Source organism: Daucus carota, chromosome 7 (genome assembly GCF_001625215.2).
Source record: "Daucus carota subsp. sativus chromosome 7, DH1 v3.0, whole genome shotgun sequence".
NCBI lineage: Eukaryota > Viridiplantae > Streptophyta > Magnoliopsida > Apiales > Apiaceae > Daucus > Daucus carota.
The window spans coordinates 7,676,960-7,698,156 of NC_030387.2; the positions used below are offsets into that span (position 1 = coordinate 7,676,960).

The following is a 21,197-nucleotide window of genomic DNA, read 5'->3' on the forward strand; positions in this document are numbered from 1 at the left end:
ACATCGGTCAAGCCCATGTTGAATTTGGGTATAACATTTAGCATATTTTGGAAAATACTACATCAAAAATAAGAATCGCATCAAAAAGATGGAAATCTAATTTTATTTTAATTTGAATTTTTTAGAAGTGACTATTATGAGCATCTCAGGCCCGGTCATCGGTCAATAGATGCAAGTTGTGTGTATATAAATTCACACGACGCATGCACAGTAAATAGAAAACTAGTCTTGTTATTGGTCCGAATTCCTGAAAATAGTTGCTTAATTCTGACCAAAAATATAAAAAAGCATATTATAGTAAATTTTCTTGAAATAAATGAGTTTCAACTAACCTATTTATTGGAATACCCATCTCACTGGTCCATCTCTGGATCTGAAACTGAAAGCAAGCACTTGCCCTGTTAAAGTCACAAAGTTGATGAAAATATAAATGGTAGTAGTGGCAGCCAGCCAACTTTCAACAAGATAAAAAGATAAAACCACATGTGCCTCATAATCCAAGTCATACCAGGCAATAAACATGGTTTCTTCTAAACAAGTTTCTCCATTCTTTCTCAACTTTCTTTTCTTATCTTTGTTCATGCTACATTCTCATTCTAGTCCAACCAATTTTACCAAAGTCAATGTCTCTCTCTACTATGAATCACTGTGTCCTTTCTGTGGAAACTTCATCGTGAATCAGCTCCGAAAAGTGTTTGAAACAGATCTCATTTCCATCGTCAATCTCAGGTTGATTCCCTGGGGGAATGCTCATCGCGTTAACAACAGCAGTTGGACATGCCAAGTACGTACCTGCCACCACCAATAATATTTCATTCAAATTCTTGTATGGCCCGTTTGAGAACTTGGATTTCATTTGAAATTCTGGATTTGATCAAATAACCTGTTTGGGAATTCGGATTTTCAAATATTAGTATAAACCTGAGTATTTGAAATTAGAACTCAAATCCTGTCATTTGAAATCCATCATTTCAAATGAAATGCATGTTTCTAAATGCCCTCTTATCTGCATTATATGCAAGTATAATTAATTTGCTTGATGTTTTTTTCTTCTTGTATGAACAATAAAATTTAAGCATGGCCCGAATGAGTGTTTGCTTAATACAGTGGAAGCCTGTGCCATTAGTCTCTGGCCTGATCCGGTGAGTTAACGTACAATTTTTTTGTGAGTGTGAGATATACTAGACAGACGGTCCTCTTAACCGCGTCTTGTTTTTGTTTACTGGCGAAGAAAGTTCATTACAAGTTGATTCAGTGCATAGAGCGACTGTCACTGGCTGGAAAACAGAATTTGTGGCCTTCTTGTTTAGGCGAACAGCGTTTGAATCAACCACACATGGACCAGTGCTACAAATCTGCAACTGGAAACGATGTTAGTAATCTTGCATTGTCAGTAGTGAAATTTCTTCATATGTCTAAATTGACTTTCCAATAAGCAATTATATGACTGTCAATTTTAAATGCAGCTACAACGAAGAGATGCTTATGAGACTGAGCGTCTTCAACCGCCTCATAAATTTGTACCATGGGTGATTGTCAATAACAAAACTCTAGAACAAGTCGGTATTCACTGTCCTTGTCCGCTCACTCTCTGTCTTTATGCCCTTTTTTCTACCTCTTAATTATCATTTAGCACAAGTTCTTCATATGTCCAGGATTACCAGAACTACGTTACTCATATCTGCAAGGCGTATACTGGCCCCAACAGACCTGAAGCTTGCAGTCGGCCACCGGAGATCATTCCATCTAATATTGAAAATTCAGACCCTCAAGTTTGTTATGCATGGAAGACTGAATATCATTGACACCTGATCAAATAAAAAATTTGGGGAGGAGATAAATTCAGGAACTGATAAGCGATAACTCATTGGCCCTTCTGATGGATTCTCAAACTAGCTAAAAAGTAGTGAATCTTTGTAACATGAGATATTAAGCATTAAGCACATGGCAAGCATATGATAAGTGCTCATATCGAAATTGAATTATAAGATTGCAACAATTTATATTCAGTCCAGGAAATTTCTTGGCATTGTATCTTAAGATCCTTCAGAGTTTGCTTCTCTTCTTGACAGGGTGCCCCCTTTGATGTTCTGGATTAGTGTTATGAACTTGTGGATGTTGAGACATGTTTATCAATCAGAAGCAATTAGGCGTGAACTAAAGAACCAACAAGCATCAAGCACGATATTGGTTACTTGTCTAAGTCCTTCTATTAGCAAATACTGTTTCTGCTGCATATTAAATAATATTTCTCTTTTGACAAATATGACTTATAGCCTTACAAGTAAATACCTGTTCTAACAAATTCTCGGAGTGAGTCTCGGAGTGAGTCATGGTCGAACCCAAGATCTGAGACTTAACCACTTGAGCTATGTCAAAATAAAATAAAATATTTTTCTCAAAATCTGATAAACGTTACGACAAGGCACTAGCTTCGGATCACTGAAACCAGTATTCTTATGGTACCATGAAAATCATACATTTGGGTACAAATATTCATGGAATATTCTTTTTCTGCACAATTAACATACAGATATTTTACCCAGAACTAACTTGTTTGCGGTTAATGGTTGTGGAGTTAGCCACCTGCAAAGTTGATCACATTAATTTTTGGCTTGTTCACCTGGAGCCGTTAAAAGTAGGAATGTTTACGAATCAATTCTGTACGTTTCAACTCGGCCGATTTAATCATTTCGTTATTAAATATGTCCGTTCATAAACATATTTCTAAATTTCAAGGACTAAAAGCTCAGTAAGACTGTTCACAAAATAAAGAGAAAATATTGATCAGTCTTTTAATGAAATGAAAGTTTACTTCAAAACTAGAGATATAATTTTTTTTTACCTTGAATGCAGGCTTATTTACAATTCTTTAATCCATAATTTTGATACGGTATTTTTTTTTTTTTGGCCAAATGATACGGTAATTTTTAAATGTAAAACACTGACATCTCTTCTTTTTAACAAATAAAAAACTAATGCTACGTCCACATAAAGCGCTGCAGAAAAGAGTCACAGAATGATCTGGCAGCATGAGGTGGACGGAGCATTCAATGCCTTGTCTACCACTTACCTAATTATCACTTGTATCCCCTTGTATATTTCATACACTTTATGTTATCTTTTATTTGTGCTATCTTCTAATATTTTATTTTTTGAGTAATTGCTAATTTCATATATTAAAATTTCAAATTTATACATATTATTTTAGATTTATTATTTAAATAACCCTTATTTACATAAACATATGTATTTGTATAATATAATTAATGAAAATGAAGAGTTTACTTTAAATATAACACATGTGATTTTTTCAAAAAACTAAAACAATTTCAAAAGAATTTAATTAATATGAATTATACTTTCATTTTCTATTCTATTTACTTCCTTATGTATTTACCTTTTAACGTTTATTGTCTTTTTTTAATTATTTGTCAGTTATTTTAACTGTATGATATTTTGATGTAAATTGATAACTTTTTATATATATATATATATATATATATATATATATATATATATATATAATAATAATATTTAAGGGGTTTTTTAGTTATTTTTTTTTGCTTTTTATATGTAATCACCTTTATAGTTTTTGTTACTCTATTTTTCAATGTTGTCAGTTATATTTTTCAATTATTTGTAATATTTATGTTTTGATTAAAATTAATAATTTAAATATATTGTATTCATAAAATTAGTGACAGAAATACATTAGAAAAAAAAGTAATAAAAACTAAAAAGAAGATTGCATAGAAACAAATAAAAAAATAACTAAAAAGTAAAAAGTAAAAGAATAATAAAAAACTCTCATATATTATATATATATTACGAGTCTATATTAAAGTCCTCAGTTTACATCAATATATTATACAATTAAAATAAATGACATAAGTAATTAAAAAAGAAAAGGCTATAAAATTAAAAGGTGAAATACATAAAGAAGAAAATAAAATAAAAACTGAAAATATAATTCACTTGAATTAAATTTTTTTGAAATTATTTTAGTTATTTGAAAAAATTACATGTGAAATGTTTAAATTAGACTCTTCATTTTCATTAATTATATTATAAAATTCATATGCTTGTGTATTATTCGATTAAGAAATTTGAAATAATATGTATAAATTTGAAATTTTAATTTATGAAATTAGCAAATACTCAAAAAATAAAATATTAGAAGATAGCACAAATATAAGATAACATAAAGTGTTGGAAAATAAAAGAGGATGCAGGTGATAATTAGGTAAGTAAAGCATTCATCCACCTCATAGTGCCTAGTCATTCTCTCTGTCTGTAGAGTTTTCTATAGGGGTGATCGCGGTGCGGGCGGTGCGGTTTTTCGCTAAAACCGCGAACCAAACCGCGTATGCGGTTTGGTTGAAAACTCAAACCGCAACCGCACTAGGGGTGAGCAAAAAACCGAATGAATCCGAAACCGAATCCGAAACCGCTAAAAACCGCTAAAAACCGAACCGCATAAAACCGAACCGAAACCGAAACCAAAAACTTAAAAACCAAAACCGAAACCGATTGTTCGGTTCCGGTTATAACTAGGAACCGATCCGAAAAAAACCGAACCGATCCGATTTTAAAATAAATATTATATATATTATATTTATAATATATATGTATATATATTATATTTATATGTACTGAAATGAATGCTTCTGCCAAACTGTTTATGAATAAAAGAGAAACAGGATCAGTTGGTTATAATATGTGTGTCTAAAAAAGAACAGAATGCTTATGCTTCTTCTAAGTCTGCTGCAATTGCTAATTCATAGTGCAATTATGTGTATGGTTTCTATTGCTTTTGGTACCATAATTTATTTCACAGTGGTGTCTCCAGTGAGGAGGTTTTGTGCATATATATTCCTGATATTAGCTGCCTACATTAATATCTCGAGCTGACTAATATTATGTGATTATGTTTGTAATTGCACGATGGTATATGTACTGAAATGAATGCTTCTGCCAAACTGTTTATGAATAAAAGAGAAACAAGATCAGGTTGTTATATTATGTGTGTCTAAAAAGGAACAGAATGTTTATGCTTTTGCTTCTTCTAAGTCTGCTGCAATTGCTAATTCATAGTGCAATTATGTGTCCGGTTTTTATTGCTTTTGGTACCATAATTTATTTCACAGTGGTGTCTCCAGTGAGGAGGTTCTATTCTGGACAGTGGATACATATGTGGCACAAACTAGCATTGCAGACTGGACCTGGCAGTGACAAATTCACAGTGCAGTGGATACAAATTAATGAGGCAGACCTGCAATCTTTTTGCCTTAAAATCATTAGCAGCTTATGCTTTCTGTAATTTCTTGTAGGAGACTTTTTGTATTGTATACATTCTATATTCCTACTGTATTAGAAATCTTGTATTTTTGTAATATCGGTTCCTCGTATTTTGAATGAATGAAGATTTTCATTTTTAATTTTTGTGTATGCGGTTTTGTAACCGAAACCGAAGTTTTTGTAACCGAACCGAGATATTTAAAACCGAAACCGAACCGAAACCAAACCGGCGGTTTCGGTTTTGATTTCTAAAAACCGAGGGTATGCGGTTCCGGTTGCGGTTTTATCTAAAAACCGCACCGAACCCGCATCCGCTCACTCCTAAACCGCACCACGCTAGCATAAAAATCGCGTAAACCGCACCACAAAAATGCGGTGCGGTTTGTGCGGTTTGTATGCTTAAGAATAAAAAATTTTGGTTGAAGTTCGAAATAAAATTTAAATATACAATAATTAAAATCTTTTCTTGTAATGAATTTATATGATATTTATCATTTTAAAATTACAACAACCACTAAAAAACACAAACAAAAGTGTAAATATGATAATAAATATGAGTACTAACTACAAAGAGACATATTATAATAATATAATCATTTCATACAAATTTGGTATAATAGTAATGCGAGATTGATTATATAATATTTAACTATTATTTGAAGAGATTTAACAAATACATATAACATAATTATAAATAATATATATATATATAATATAATTTTATTTGACAATCACTAATATATATATATATATATATATATAATAATATTGCGGTGCGGCGCGGTTTGAACCGCACTACTAATATGTTAAACCGCAACCCGCACCGCACCGCGCGGTTTGTGAAAAATTCAAACCGCAACCGCATCACGAAAATTAAAAACTACGTTTTGTGGTACGGTTTGGCGCGGTGCGGGCGGTTTATGCGGTTTGGGCGGTTTTCTGATCACTCCTAGTTTTCTATGTACATCTCGGGAGTGGATTACCACTTTCAATAAATGACAAAACTATTCAAAGCTGAAAAGATCTTTATATAAGAGAAGAAATCGAAGCATGTAAAGACGTCGATATGTCCGAGTGGTTAAGGAGACAGACTCGAAATCTGTTGGGTTCGCCTGCGCAGGTTCGAATCCTGCTGTCGACGATTTTTTCATTTTCAATTTACACACATCTCCATAGATTAATTTTTTTGTAAAATGATTAGGGAAAGAGGGTTGCTGTGTTGCTGAGGAGAGCTTGTTATGAGCAATCTGTTACTATGGTGCAAATGATTCATTGGGTTGTTTCATGTTTGTGCTTAGCAACAATGGGAGAAAAGAATGGTAGAGATACAATGGAGCTGATCATGTACATGAGGATTTGCACAGTGGATGGCCTTCTGTTTAAGTGGTATATACTTGTTGTCTTTTGTTTCAGTTTAATGTGAGATGTTGGTTTTTGTTACTTGCCTTGTGTTGCATTACCTTAGGTTTTTGGTATATTGTAATTCAATATAGCCTTGGGCTTCATTAGATGTTTGGGTACAAATTATTGTATTTTGTAGGATCTTTTTGGGAAATATACAAGCATGGCCAGTGGCCACTCATGGTTCTACGCTAGATATGTTGTGATATCTGTGATTTTTACGCGGCGTTTTAACTTTTTTCTCATCTGCAAATTTCTAATTTCTGAATCAAAAGTTACGCTATCTGCTTGTCTGCGTTTAAGTTGGAACAAAAGATTTCGTATTAATATGAAACATGTTTGTTTTTACATAGAAAAACCTTGTTCTTGCTGATGTCACAGGACTTTGCATGATCATGGATTATTGAATTTGTGGAATTCATCTAGCAACTCTTTTTTTCTCTCAGAGGATAAGGTGAATAATATTCATGCTCAACAATTATCTGCTTATTTCTTCTTCATCAATTGAACTGACCTTTCAATTTTTCAGGCAAATTTACATTCCAATGTTGTAGAGATTTGTGAATTTTTATCAGGTTTTACTTTAGTTAATCTATAGTGAGATTATTCGATTCTACCCTTCATAATTTTCAAGAGGCAGCTACAGATACCAAACTGCATTTTCTTTTGTTTGTAGAGTATCTAGCAAGTCTTGTCAATACTAGTATAGCAACTTTGCTTTTAATTAAACTACTCCGCTCCCCCATTTTTTAAATAGGCAGCACTTCGCTTTTAGAATTTATACACCGGCTCTTTCATATATTGAGATCTAAACTGTTATTGACTGCTTTTTACTGTTATTAAATGGTTTTGATAATGTTCACTACTTTCTTTTGTGTCTTTGTGACGAGGCGATAGGATTTATACGAGTAAGCGAGAAATAGGAACATTGTTATAACTCTACTCTGAAACACATGCATAGTCTTCCTCTATAGGCACCCTATACTAGTTACGTATGTTTTCTCTTGTACAATGTAGACGACATCTTATGATTCACAAGATACAACGTCAAACTATTTTAATCAAGCAATCAATTAAGTTGCTTATATTATTACCTTTGTGCTTGTTACCCCTAAATTTGAAATGGACTATTCCCGCAGACTTTTGTAGTCACTGCTGTCAGAATGAAAAAGGAACTTGAGTTCGATGATTATTGCTGTACACGTCAGCCTAAATTGCTTTCATCAATTTAAGGTGTGTTGCTGTTGGCCTTCACCTTTCCCAAGGATTCTGTTACCAAGTACTGGTACGCCAATCCCCTCTGCTCCAAGACATTTCCCCTCGCCCACTGCAATTCTCTTCTTTGGATCCAGATCACCTTTATATTGTTATGACATGTTCTATCTTACAAGCAGAGAGATACAACATTCTCATTCCTGACTGTTTTTAATCTCCTAGTAAGTTAGCCAACACTATTCACAAAGTTGTAGTCCCTGATTCCAGCTCGAGGAAAAGATGTAAAGATTTTCACTGATGAGAAATTCACTAGTCTTTCTGCAGATTTGTAGATGACAAGGACGTAAAGGGTCATGAAACTAGAAATCTGTGGGGAGAAGCTACCGCCAGGTTTAAAATGAATCCAATTCAGTTTGAGAAGGTTCGCCATATAGATGTCATTTTGTTTATTACACCTTGTCATTCTTTTCACGGAATTTATAAATATATGCATGTTTGGGTGGTATCAGTGGTAAGAAATTGAAAGTTGCAAGTTGTTGCAAATTTATCTGAAGTTGCAAATTGTTGACACTACCTTTCATTTGACTGCATGGTACCATGATCTGTTGTTATTAGACTCGCATATCGTACACAGGACCAATTATATCACAGGTAAAATTTTGAGAAACTGCTGCTAGCTGTTCTTTTAAAATTCTTATCTATACAATAAATATGAGAACCTTGGTTGTCATACTTAAAATTTGATCTTTCAGAGTTCACAATTTACTTGTATTTCTATTGTCTGTGAAAAGAAGAACACAAATTAACTACAAATATGAAAGCAATGGGTCAGTCTCTATGGAGTATATTATAAGATCATTTTTTTTGTGTAAAAATATCTGTTTGTGGAACCTGTACATCACATAATAAACACATGCTCTGTATGCCAAAATATACATCTCTATAACTCTATTCTTTCCTAATTAGTATGGTTTCCGCTATCTACATCCAGGTTGAAACTCTGAATAGTGGGCTTCCTCCCCATTCCAGAATCAATTCATTCTCATTCTGCCCCTCATTCCTAACAGCATATAAAGTGTCTCCTTCATTTATCATATCCTTCGCTTCCAGTAAGCTCTCTTGGCTCACTTTCAAACCTTGTAATCCAATAACCGACGCTGATACAGGGCCACTTTTCATCTCCTCCCACCTCTTAAAGCAGGAGGGGGAAGATACATAAGGGCCAAGGAAAAGGCTCTCCATAGCTAACCTTGCTTCTGCAAAATTATCTGGAAAATTACATTCCATGGACTCATAAAGTGCATGGTAGTGCCTCAGTCTGTCAGAGAAGAATGAACTGAATGTGGATGTATTTTTCATCATCTCCCCTTCTTCTCCATGTCCAAAAGTCAATATTCCTCTGTAGGTGGTGAAATTAACTAAAACTGCCTGTGCTACCCATAAAAACTTCATGATGTCATTCCTGCTTCTCCTACTCCCTAGGTGTGGAAGGTTAACCATACAATTAAAAGCTAACCATTCTCTTTTGTTTTCACTCTTTGAAATTTCTATATATTTCATCAAATCTTCCAATGTCATCTCCTCTATAATCAGCTTAATATTGTAAGATCTTGCGTACTCATGGAGCTGCCACTTGGTCTTCTCAAATTTCCAAATTGAGGATTCAGAAGCATAGTTATCTTCTGCTTTTACTGATGTCAATCTTAGCGTCTTATCTGTACTACCTATTGACTCAATAAGTGAAGGCCACTGAATTCCTGATCCCATTTCAAAGTCTACTATGTGTATGGTCTCAGCATCATCTGGCATAGCTTCAAGAATAGCCGAGTTAGCTGCAAAGTGAGAAAACCTCCCGTATGGAAAGATTTCGTAGAATGCTTTAAATGCTTCTTCAAGATTCTTGCTTGCTTCTTGTTTTATATAGCATCCTTGATTTTCGGTTGACTGGAATAGGTTGAATGCCACACGTTCCAGGGTCTTGCCAACCGGGCTTACCTTCTGATTTATGCGTGCAACTAAAGCATCTGCAAGTTGTATTTGTCCGTCATCCATAGCTTCTCCATAAGCTTGAAGCAGAGGACAAAGGCTTGATTGAATGTCAACTTCCATATCATCAGTGGGTAATATAAGTGACTCATTTCCTGGTTGAAGACACTCTGTTTCATTATAAGATTCTAATAAGAGATCCGGGCTCCATAAATCTTTTTCTTCCACAGAAGATTCGGTTAAGAGATCAGGACTCCATAAATCTTTTTCCTCCATTGAGAGTTGTGGCAAATTATAATCCTCACCTTCACTTGCATCTAACCAACCACATACTTTCCCAAACTCATGACTTGAAATAACCTCCAAACTCTCCATCGGGAGAATGTCTGGCATCTTATCATCTAATAATGTTTGATCAATAAACTCATCTGATAAAAAATACGGAACATACGAGTCTGAGGAATTTGTGTGTGAATTCTCACTGGTGGTGATAGCAGGTGAAAGCTGAGGATCGTAACTGCTAATTTGCATAGGTTGATCGAAAAATGAGCTGACGATGTTATGAAGTTCCCAGGAGGGCAGGGAAAGCTGATGTTCCATTTATTTTTCTGGTGATAACTTAAAAGTGCAAGTAGAGTCTTGATTTTGGGGATAGGTCTACTTGTTGCATATATATACACAAGAATACCGAATTTTTAAATGACTTAGACCAAAAGTTTGAACCAGTAAAACATATAATAGAAATACTAGGAATCTAGGAGGAAATTTACTCAGAACCCTTATTATGGCCTGTAGTGGATGGTATTTTCAGCATACATTTTCAGCAGCATTCCTCTGCAAGGTCGTAATCATTTCTTGGAGTTTTCTTGGAGGTTGGTAAGCTTTGCAGATTAACATGAATATATAAATAGCTATACATGTCTTTTCAGGTGTACCAATATTATTAAACTGGTAAATTTGATATCATGTCTTCCTGTGTATTGGTAAATCAATGTTGTTTTTCATGTGGAGTCGTAATATTTTGGCTTTTTCTTATCTAAAAATGACAGCTTGATCGGAGAATATCCTGATTATATATCTCTGATTATATTTCACCTACTATAGAAAAGACAAACACATATAGTTGCAGTAGTTGTCATAATTCTCACTTTTTTATTCAATTCTCAGGTAATCAATCTGAGAATTTGCACAGATTACTGTTAAATGTCTTAATAGTGTTTCTTGGTTTCTTCAGTTAATAAATAAAAAAATCTAAATGAGAATGTTAAATAACTTTACCTGGTTGCAGAAAACCTAATAGTTAAGGGCAGAAAATACTCTCAGAAGCCTAGTATAGTTTATTATGTGTATCTATCTATATATTTTGTTTGTTTTTATATAATGAAACAGTAAGAGAGTCGAGAATTACTTCAAATTTTCTAAGATTTGTGCCTGACGAGTTGAGCTGTTAAAGTGGTGTTCTTCGTAATTGACTAGAATTATTCTTATTTTGTTGGCAATTTAACTGCAATTCCAACATGCCTGTTGATTATCATCCATTTTTGTTGGAACATAGTACTCTTAAGCTACTGAATGTCAGTTAAAAGTCAAGTCCAGAAGGTAAGAGCTTGACGTAACTCTCTTGATTAAATTTGATTTTTAAAACCTTTCTGTCGTATAACTGTTGATTCATGTGTGTGTAGTTCGCATAGGAGGTGTCTTAAAGTCATTTTGCACGGCTTTGATTATGATATATTTGAAAATGCTGAACATATACATCTACCATGAGGTTGATGGAACTTAAGTACAAATATGAGTTTAATGGTTGATCGGAACTCTACTGATTTTGATTACAAAATTCTTTGCTATTTTAAATAACATCAACTAATAGACTATTTTGTTTGTTGATTGCCGTCTCAAGGCTCATTAAGATAAATACTTCTTATTTTTCTAATACTTTTCTGACAGCTGTTTAAACTTTGGATAGAATGTTTGATTTAATAAACATGTCCAGTGTTTTGTGACTTAACCTCTCTTTTTAAATATGTTATTGTTTTGTACCAGAATGTATGTGATGTAGATGTGAGTTTGTTGTTTAATGTTATCTATATCATATGTTTGATCTTATATTAAGTATTGTAAACCTGTACCTTCTTGGTTATCCTCTTTTTTGAGTTATATCTTATCTTTCTTTTAAGTTTTACTTCAACTTCTATGGTTACATGTGTTGACAAGTAAACATAATTTGTATGTTATGTGTTAGACTAAGCACGAAGAGTCTTCAAAATTCTATGCAGAGTATATGAGGACAAAGAAAACGTTGTGCTTGGCATGATATTCAAGTGCTTTTTTTTTTTGTTAATTGCCATCCGCTAGGTCGTGTGTTTGAACCCCAGCCCTTGTTTAGGAGGTGGAAACAATACTGTAGATAGTAATGGATAAGATAATGTTAATTGACTTGCTTGGCAATGTTTTCTTATCAGAAGATTCGTATAGATCATTGCAGGATTTGAAACTTGACTATATAATAAGGAGAGATTAGGCCTTCTATTATTTGGAGGGACCTTTAATTTATAGATTCTTTTGGGCAGAGTAGAGAAGATTCAGTGTTTTGTGTTTCTGATATGATAGTATAGACCAAATATTATACTGTATTGCTTTTGTTTCACACTGTCTTCAGACACGGTATATTATCAATGTTCTAGTGATATTCTTAAACAATTTTTTCGACCTAACCATCTAGAACTGTAAAAAGAATTAGAAATGTCTTCCAGTTTTCATATGTATTTGAAATTTTAAGTGTTCTGGACAGATTTCGTTGCTATCGGATTAGATCACTCATTCTGATTAATCATCTTCGCTATTGTAGTCGGTTAATCTCTGTTATATGGTTTCCCAGCCATAACGACACCTGATTTGTGTGTGCCTTGTTACGGAAGTAGACTCTTTCTTGACCTTTACAAGTATCCCATTCCTGTTTTATTATGTCAGGTGATGATCATCTGTTCAACTGGTACGTTGTACTTGTCGCAATTTCTAATGCTGTGATTGGATGCGAAATTAATATGTATTATGCATGTTTATTCTGCAACAGATAAGAAGATAAGATGTCTGAAGATAATGTTTACCAAATCACCTTGGTTATAAAATTGCCGAACAGTCTAGAAGAAAAGACAGTACTAGGGATAATCATAAATTAGTAAAACGCTATAGATATACAAATCTAATCATATCAGTTGTCCCTTGCTGTTAGTAGGTGCGCAGTACAGTATAATCAAACCTTTATATTTAATTAAGTACAATAATGCCCTGTTTGGAAGCATGGATTTCATTTGAAATTCTGTATTTGATGAAATAACTTGTTTGAGAATTTAGATTTGAATTTCATTTGAAATCCAGAGATTCAAATACTAGTATAAATCTGAGAATTTGAAATGATAACTCAAATCCTGTCATTTTAAATCCATCATTTGAAATGAAATGCTAGTTTCCAAACGGCCTCTTATATGATTTGCTGCACTTGTTTTCAGTTCCATTGAGCTTGTCCACAAATTGTGTTTATGCAGCTCTACGAGCATGACTTTCCATTCATAAGAACATCGTTTAATACAAGAACATTGTAAAAATTCATAGACTGCATTGCCTACATACTTGTTCTCTTTAAGGTTATTAAGATAGTACGCATCATAAAAGGTTTATGTGGTCATGATATGCTACTCTGTAAACTTACTAAGATAGTAGTCATCGTAAAAGGTTTATGTGGTCGTGATGTGTCATGTTACCTCTATTTTTCTTGATGACTCTGCATTTGTACAATAGGGCTATCATTCTGAAGATTCGGGTTAGTGTAACCCAAAGACCTTTTTTCTGAAGATTGTTAATTTTGAAATCACCACCAATAACTTTATATGCATGCTACAGAAATAAATACATATGGTCATCTAGATGAAATTGCTGAGGAGGATATCCGAATGAGATTCATATTGTTTAAGAAAGAACAGTTTTTCAGTTCAACTGAATTGCAAAAGCTTCACAATTCAAAGACTGGACTTATAAAACACAGAAGATTTTGAACTCTCGTTAAGAGACAGACCCGGATACCACAGAGCATTTGAAGATCAAAGTGCACTATGAAACTCTCTTTCTCCGGCTATGAAACTCTTGTTAAGAGACAAAACTTTTTTGTTATGTATAAGAGTATAATTATTTTACAGTTTGGACATAAGGGCATATGTAAACAAAAGGTTTCACCTTCTTCATCACATGATAATGAGATTACATAATATTGTTATTTGTTAGACTTCATGGTAGTTTTCCATGTAGGGATCAGCAGTGTCATGTTTATCACAGATCAGCTTGAACAGATTTTGAAGACTGAGATGGTATGTTACTCCTGAGGCACATAACATGCAAAAGTATTTGGTGGATGGTGAAACAAATTTTAAATTTGTTTACAAATTTCGCTTGATGGAGAAGAAAAAAGGAACCTCAGTTATTTCTTTTCCCATAAATGATCGGATTTCATTAAAATCTTAAATCATCCAACATTACACAACAAAAATTGGAGTGGACATCTCCCACCTCCAAAACAACCCGGTGGTTAAGGGTTTATCGTCTGTTGATACATGTCCTGAGTTTGACTCTGACTCACCTCGAGATTGTTTAAGATTATTTAAGAACAGATCCTCAATTATAAGACTATAAATCATATTAGTAAAAAAATTAAACAACTGTACCTCACTAAAATTTAAATCATCCGACATTATATAATAAAATTTGGAGTGAACATCTCCTACTCTCCAAAAAAGAGAGCTACTCTATCCGCGGACCATTTAACAAACCACAAACCTAAAACTTACTCCCTTCGTCCCAATTTAGTTGTCACCTTTGGTATTGTGCCGGTCAAATTGACCAAAATTTGACTAAAATTTATTAATATTTGATCAATTGAAAAAATAAAAAAAATATATCACCAGAAGCAACTTTTAATCTACTTTAAGATGTGATTTTCAGTTTTAAAAAAAAATGAAAGAATGACCTATAATCTTTGGTCAAAAGTTAGTCAATTTGACCAACAAAAATATTGACTAACAAAAATAGAAATGTGACAACTAAAATGGGACAGAGGAAGTATGTTTTAGGACTTATGTTTAGAGGTTTGACCACTAGAATTCGCTAATTTTAGTATTTGGTAATTAGCGGATTGAAATAGAGGTTTGAGTCCAAAAAGCTAATTTTGAAAAAATTACTTTGAGGAGCTTTTTGAATTAGAGGTTTTGGTTTGTGTCAGAAAAAGATAATCATTCACCTATTTACCAAACAGTTTCACAAGAAACAGCTAATCTAATCCGCTAGTCAAAACCTCTAATCTTATTTACCAAACAGTTTCACAAGAAACAACTAATCTAATCCACTAGTCAAAACCTCTAATCCAATCAGTTAGTCAAAACATTTAATTCAATCCACTATCAGCTAACTTCAATCCGCTATCAGCTAACCGCTAATTCACAAACAAACAAGGCCTAGTATAACCCAAAACTCCGAATTACAAATAGGGCCTTGTATGAATAAAAACTTAACCTTTAATCAAAATGAAAATTTAAAATAATTAGCGGAATATTTTTTAAACCATTAAATCTATTTTTATTTAAAATAAAGAGCGGATATTTTTTAAACCTTACAACACACGTAAGAAGTCATCTGAAACGGTAATAACAACTAACATGAATATATAACCCAATATTAGATGTTTATGCTGCAACAATAACGCAGAACACGGATGCCTGTAAGCTACTAGTAAGGCATGATAAGTTGAGATGATGGCAAAATGAGATATGGGTCTGTAAACAAGATTTGCATTAAATTAATGAATCTGCAGTTGTATCTGCAGTTGGTATAAGATGAAAGCAAATAATTGACGTTCAAGAACCGACCAATCACTATTGCATAAACTACCGTTCCCGACAAAAGAAGACCACCGACATTTAGTGACCTTTATGCTTACAATATAACCATTACAGTTTAACTTTGACCCCATAGAAACGGATCGAAAACTTACAGCTGAATGATACTAGACCAGAAGCATATATAGGTTTCTAAGATGAAGCAGGGATAGAGAAGAGGACTTTCTAATGAACAAAGCAAACATATAACGACTTCACCCAGATTAAAGGGCACGTCCAATCATCCCTTGGGTCCAAAGTCCAGCTTCTTTCAGTTGCTCATCGTCAGATTGAAGAAACTCTCTTAATAATTCATCGATCCAGATGGAATGCTCCTGGAAAAGCATCTTCAATTTTGGGCCAAGTGCATCTGCTAGATCACCCAGCGCAGCAACGGCTGCTTTGATCACAGTTTCATCCCTAAAATATACCATATTATGCAAGGATAGTTAGTAAGCAGTGTTGCAGAGATCCATTAGGTTACATTAAAACTAAAATCAGAAACTTGTACCTTGGTTGGTCTTTTGATACTAATGCTATGAACTGTAGCACATGTGGAGCATGGGGCAATATCAAATCAGCCTTGGTATTCTTGAATCCTTGCAATATACCAGAATAGGCCTCAAATATACTGCGCCTGAGCTGATTGCCATATTCCATCATCTCCTCATCTGTGTTGTCCAACTTTGCACAAACCTCTGCAGCTCCCTGCATCATTTGCACCACAAACTGAAAGTACTTCTCAAAGTGTTCTCCAATAGCAAGAGCAATATCCCCAAAACATGAGAATATGGGCGGCTTCACAGAACGGTGTAGTTCACCGCTAGACAGATCCTTTAGGAGAAGCGTCATGATTCCATCACAGTATGGCAAAACCTTGTCATCCAAAGCACGGCAAATGTCACCAACAACACCAACTGAGATTGAACAGACCTGGTATTCCTCAAAATTCTGCAGACCCATTTCCAAATACTTGTAAAATTCCTGCATATACTTCACAAACTGCGGTCCAGTTGCGTAAGCCAAAGCACCTATGGCAAGCATAGCTTCTTCATGTACTGTAGAGCTACGGCAACCAAAAACCATAAGGAACAGCATCATTATCTGGTCGGCCGCCTGCAGTATAACAGATTTTGTCTCCTCAGCACCACCAAGCTTCTGGATAATTACTTGAAGCACACCACAAAGAGAAGCTTGCAAATCTCCTTGCTTTTCCCTATCATCTGATGATCCAATTTGGAGTTCAGCAGTCTTTGCCAACTTAGACATAATAGCAGGCAGAAGTTGTGCAATAATTTGTGAAGATTGTGCAAGATCAGAACATCTAACCACCTCATTCAAGGTCTCATACGCAGAAGTTCTAAGCTTGGAGTCTCCTCCATCAGTTCTATCAGCAGTTTCAACAAGACACTTTATAATGTCTAAAAGATGACGTGTAAGCAAAGAGGAACTTGTACCAGCATCCTCATAACCCTGCGCAAGGTAGTAGATAGCTCCACATACCTTCTCAGATATATGAGGAGCATCCCTTAAGCTCCCCAACAACACCTCAATAACTTGTGGGAGGTTTGCTTGAGTAATCACAGAAAATCCAGTAGCAGGGGAGTGCAATAACTCAAATATACGACTAAGAGTCCATGCAGTTGTGTCCTTTACATGACTGTTTTCATCTTTCATGGCATGAAGTAGAAACACCAATCCTGTATTGACCATGGGGGAGAGTTTCTCAATGCTTGGGCCTTCAAGTATTGACCCAAAGGCATATGTAGCCGCTTCACGAGACCGCCAATCAGGTTTCGATATGTTCGACTCAACAAAGGGCATTACAAGTGGTACTATAGCATCCCCAACAGTCCTGGCCACAAGACCAAGACATGTACCACCAGCCATAGCAAGATTCCAAATCCCATCATCCTGGTCCTGGTCCTCATCCTGCTTGAGTAAGGTTTCTAGCAACATAGGAACTAGAGATGACAAAGCCTTCTCAATGAAGCGGGAGTGAGGCACTTCAGAATCACCACTATCAGGAACCTCATAATCTTGAAGCTCAATCTCTTCATCGCATATAGAGCTCCAAAACTCAATTGCTTGAAGGGCAACACCTTCCTCATCTCCTTTAACTGCATTAGCAGTTAGCTGAAAGATTGTCTGCATATAAGGTTCAAGCACATCATAGTACATTGATGCTATTGAAACAAGACACTCAAAAGCAGCCTGTCTAATTAGAGTCTCTTCTGCCATGGCTGTCTCACAAACAACCTTCATAATGAAATTCCGCTCCATCTCATTTTGAAAGTTAGTCTGTGCAAAATCCAGGGCATTGTTTAATGCCCTTGTAGCTGCAAGGCGAACGTTTACGCTTTGCTCAGCTCCATTCATTCCCTGAACTACAGCAGTAAGCACAGAGTTAACTTCATCTTGCACAAGATCATTATGGGATATTTCCTCACAAACATATCCCAGTGTTTCTAGTGTTGCCTGTTTTAAAGTTGCAGGTTTATCTTGCTCAGTCATATTCAAAAGCAATGATCCAACAAGTTCAGGCCACGCCTTTTGCGGAATTTCAATTGATGCTATTTTTGCTATAACTTGAGAAGCAGCATGCCTTGCTTCATGGACTGCAGATCCCAGAGTATTCAGGAGCAAACTTTTGATTTGGGATTTATAGGTTGTGTCAGTGCCACCCCACTGCTGAACAAGGTATTCTTTCATAGCTGCATCTTTAGCATCCAGTGAGTTCTTCAGGATGATACCAGCTAGGCTGCGACTCTCAGTTGGCTTTCCATCAGTCGACAGTTCAACTGACAAGGATAAAAGAAAAGATGGTCGGTTTTGCTCCTGAAACTGTTTCAATTTGCTCTCTGCATCAGTACGTTCCACTGCATTTGCCGACTGAGCAGATAGAAGAAACTGGGTAATATCCATAGCCATTTCTTCGGTATGCTGCGTAAACAAAGTATAGTACAAGTTAGCCATAAGCACAGACTACAAGGGTAAAGAATGAAACTGATAATAATATGAAATACAAGAACAAATAATGACGAATTAGACAAATGAGCAACAAGTACAGATATACTAACAAAATTATTTCAAATCGAACAACTCTAATCATTCAATTCAACCATCTTCTTATAGGAAAACAAATAATTTCCGTCAAAGCAAAAGATGGGTCGGAATCCAAGCCTTATATAATGTATCAATTTGAAAAAACAGAAGTATTGTGACTCTTATCGAATGCATAATTTAGGTTCTGAAAACAAAAACTTTCACAATCTCACATGGTCAAAAAACCAAACCAACATCTTGAACAATGTTTTATCATAGTCCTAATTAAAAATTTGAATATATTTTTATCACAGAACCTTAAAGATTCAACAGACATTTAATAAAAAGGGCAGTGACATTATAAACCCAAATACAGCTACCAAATTTTAAACCCCTCAATAATCTTAACATAAACAATCAAAAACAGTGATGCCACACAAACAGACAAGCCAAAAACAACGAAGCACGCTTCAAAAAACTAATCTTTGTAAATATAGAAATAAAAATGCAAAATGATATAAGGCCTGAAATTAATATCAACCTACACAATCGGAAACACTGATAGAAGGCAAGCAGAGAAACACCCAATAAAACCCTAATCTGAAAACATATTCAATTGAAACAAAAACAAAAACAAAAAAATAAAATCCCAAAATAAAGCACAAAAACCCAACACAAACAATCTTCCAAAGTAATCAAAAGCATCGCATAAACACGAGGCAAACACATCGATTCACACGCTAAAACCCTAATTCACACAACAAAACATCAAAGTGTACAACAAAATCACACAAATAAACACCTAAAATTCACCAGATCTAAGCAAAACACAAACCCTAACAAGTTCATTTGGTAGATAAACAGAAAATACAACCTGAAAAGTAGTAAGCTGAAGTGAATCGAAACCCAATCGGAGCTCTTGGAAGTGAACGCAGAGTAGAAATAAATGTATGAATCGGTGTAGTTTGTGTGTATGTGTGTGTATATATAGAGAGAGAGGGGTGCTCAGATTAAACGGAGGTGGATTAATGTATTTCGAATGAAATGGGCAAGCGGGAGGGGAGGCTTGTCAAACAAATATTAACGGGCAGGCTTTGTTTGCTGCCCGTGTAAAACCCTAGCTTTTTTGAATTCTTGCACGTGTGTGTATCGACTTCCTTTTGGGCCTTGATTTTAATCAGCCTACAACAGGCTTTGCTTATAGCCCACAGTTTGGCCTTTTATGTAACTTCACTATCTCACGCCTTAAATTAACTTTACAAGGAAAAAAAAAACCTTTCATTGTTTTTTTTCCCCACAAAAACCTTTCATTGTTTTAATTGTCAAAGAAGAGAAAATATTTCCATTAATGAAAAAATTAAATTATAAGTTCATGAATTATTGACATTTTATTGTGTAGGTCTCTAAACTAAAGATTCTGTATTTTGAGTCACTTAACTCTTACTTTTTCTAATCTAAATCCCTCCGTAAAAAAATTCCAACGACGTTATAATCAGAAAACTAGTGTCTTCATGTTCATACGGATAATTTTTTTTTCAAGCTGGTGGTGGTGATATCCAAACTTAAAGTTCAAGTAGTCAAGAAATTTGAATCACTATTAACACTCATATGACATCAATTTACCCAAACTAGGTCCAAATCAAAATTTCATAAATTTAGGTCCCCAATCGATTAAGAACCCTAATTTTATGGTCCAATTTATATTTTTTTTTGAATTGGACATAATTCATGAAAATTGGTTTCACATGAGTGTCCTTAGTGATTCAAGTCCAATTTGATTACTTGAACATTAAATTTGGATATCATTAACACTTTCAAAATTACTTTGATCCGTGTAAACACCAAAAACTTTACTTTTTTGATTATAACGTCGTTGGAATCTTTTTGACGGAAAGAGTTATATCGGAAAACGAAAAAATTATGTGACCCAAAAAATAGCAACCTAGACAATAAAACGTTAATAATTCAGGGACCAATAATTTAATTTTTTTTTCCATTATGAGATTCGTGCTGGTTAATAATTTTTCTATACTTGCCAAGCGGCCGTTTTGCTTCGCTTATAAGACATAAGTTACTTATTCATAAAAATTATTCCAACTTTTTTCTTTGAATAAATATTTTGATATTTACAATTTATTAGGCATAAAAGTTATGAATATAATAATAAATTACTATAACTTATTTTTTAAAATGATCCAATATATTTTTGTAAAGTTAAATTTCAAAAATAAAAATAAGTCATCAAATTTCTTTTTTTATGATTTTTTAACTTTCTAAATTTTAGATTTTAAATTAAAAATTGATTTATAACTTATTTACGCAAACGCC

General features: G+C 34.3%; 4 protein-coding genes and 1 non-coding gene across 5 annotated transcripts; 3 read left to right on the forward strand and 2 right to left on the reverse strand.

The window, feature by feature from the left end:
* The first annotated feature begins 423 nt into the window (after positions 1-423).
* LOC108195204 (gamma-interferon-responsive lysosomal thiol protein) lies at positions 424-2,091 on the forward strand. Its single transcript, XM_017362158.2, has 5 exons — positions 424-784; positions 1,077-1,142; positions 1,232-1,372; positions 1,467-1,559; positions 1,656-2,091. The coding sequence occupies exons 1-5, from the start codon at positions 521-523 to the stop codon at positions 1,803-1,805; spliced, it is 714 nt and encodes a 237-aa protein (XP_017217647.1). The 5' UTR covers positions 424-520; the 3' UTR covers positions 1,806-2,091.
* Positions 2,092-6,282: 4,191 nt separating this feature from the next.
* LOC135147763 (uncharacterized) lies at positions 6,283-8,707 on the forward strand. The gene is made up of 4 exons (XM_064081184.1): positions 6,283-6,421; positions 6,503-6,687; positions 7,084-7,156; positions 7,842-8,707. Exons 1-4 carry the CDS (start codon positions 6,368-6,370, stop codon positions 7,932-7,934), a joined length of 405 nt encoding a protein of 134 aa, XP_063937254.1. The 5' UTR covers positions 6,283-6,367; the 3' UTR covers positions 7,935-8,707.
* TRNAS-CGA (transfer RNA serine (anticodon CGA)) lies at positions 6,362-6,442 on the forward strand. Its single transcript has one exon. It is a non-coding gene; the product is annotated as a tRNA-Ser (tRNA).
* A 191-nt stretch (positions 8,708-8,898) lies between the features above and the next one.
* On the reverse strand, positions 8,899-10,503 carry LOC108194570 (protein NODULATION SIGNALING PATHWAY 2). The gene has a single exon (XM_017361529.1). The coding sequence runs from the start codon at positions 10,501-10,503 to the stop codon at positions 8,899-8,901; it is 1,605 nt and encodes a 534-aa protein (XP_017217018.1).
* Positions 10,504-15,717: 5,214 nt separating this feature from the next.
* Positions 15,718-19,985, reverse strand: LOC108196500 (importin subunit beta-1). The gene is made up of 3 exons (XM_017363802.2): positions 19,744-19,985; positions 16,336-18,767; positions 15,718-16,244 (listed from the first exon to the last, which is right to left on the reverse strand). Exons 2-3 carry the CDS (start codon positions 18,753-18,755, stop codon positions 16,049-16,051), a joined length of 2,616 nt encoding a protein of 871 aa, XP_017219291.1. The 5' UTR covers positions 18,756-18,767; positions 19,744-19,985; the 3' UTR covers positions 15,718-16,048.
* Positions 19,986-21,197: the final 1,212 nt, after the last annotated feature.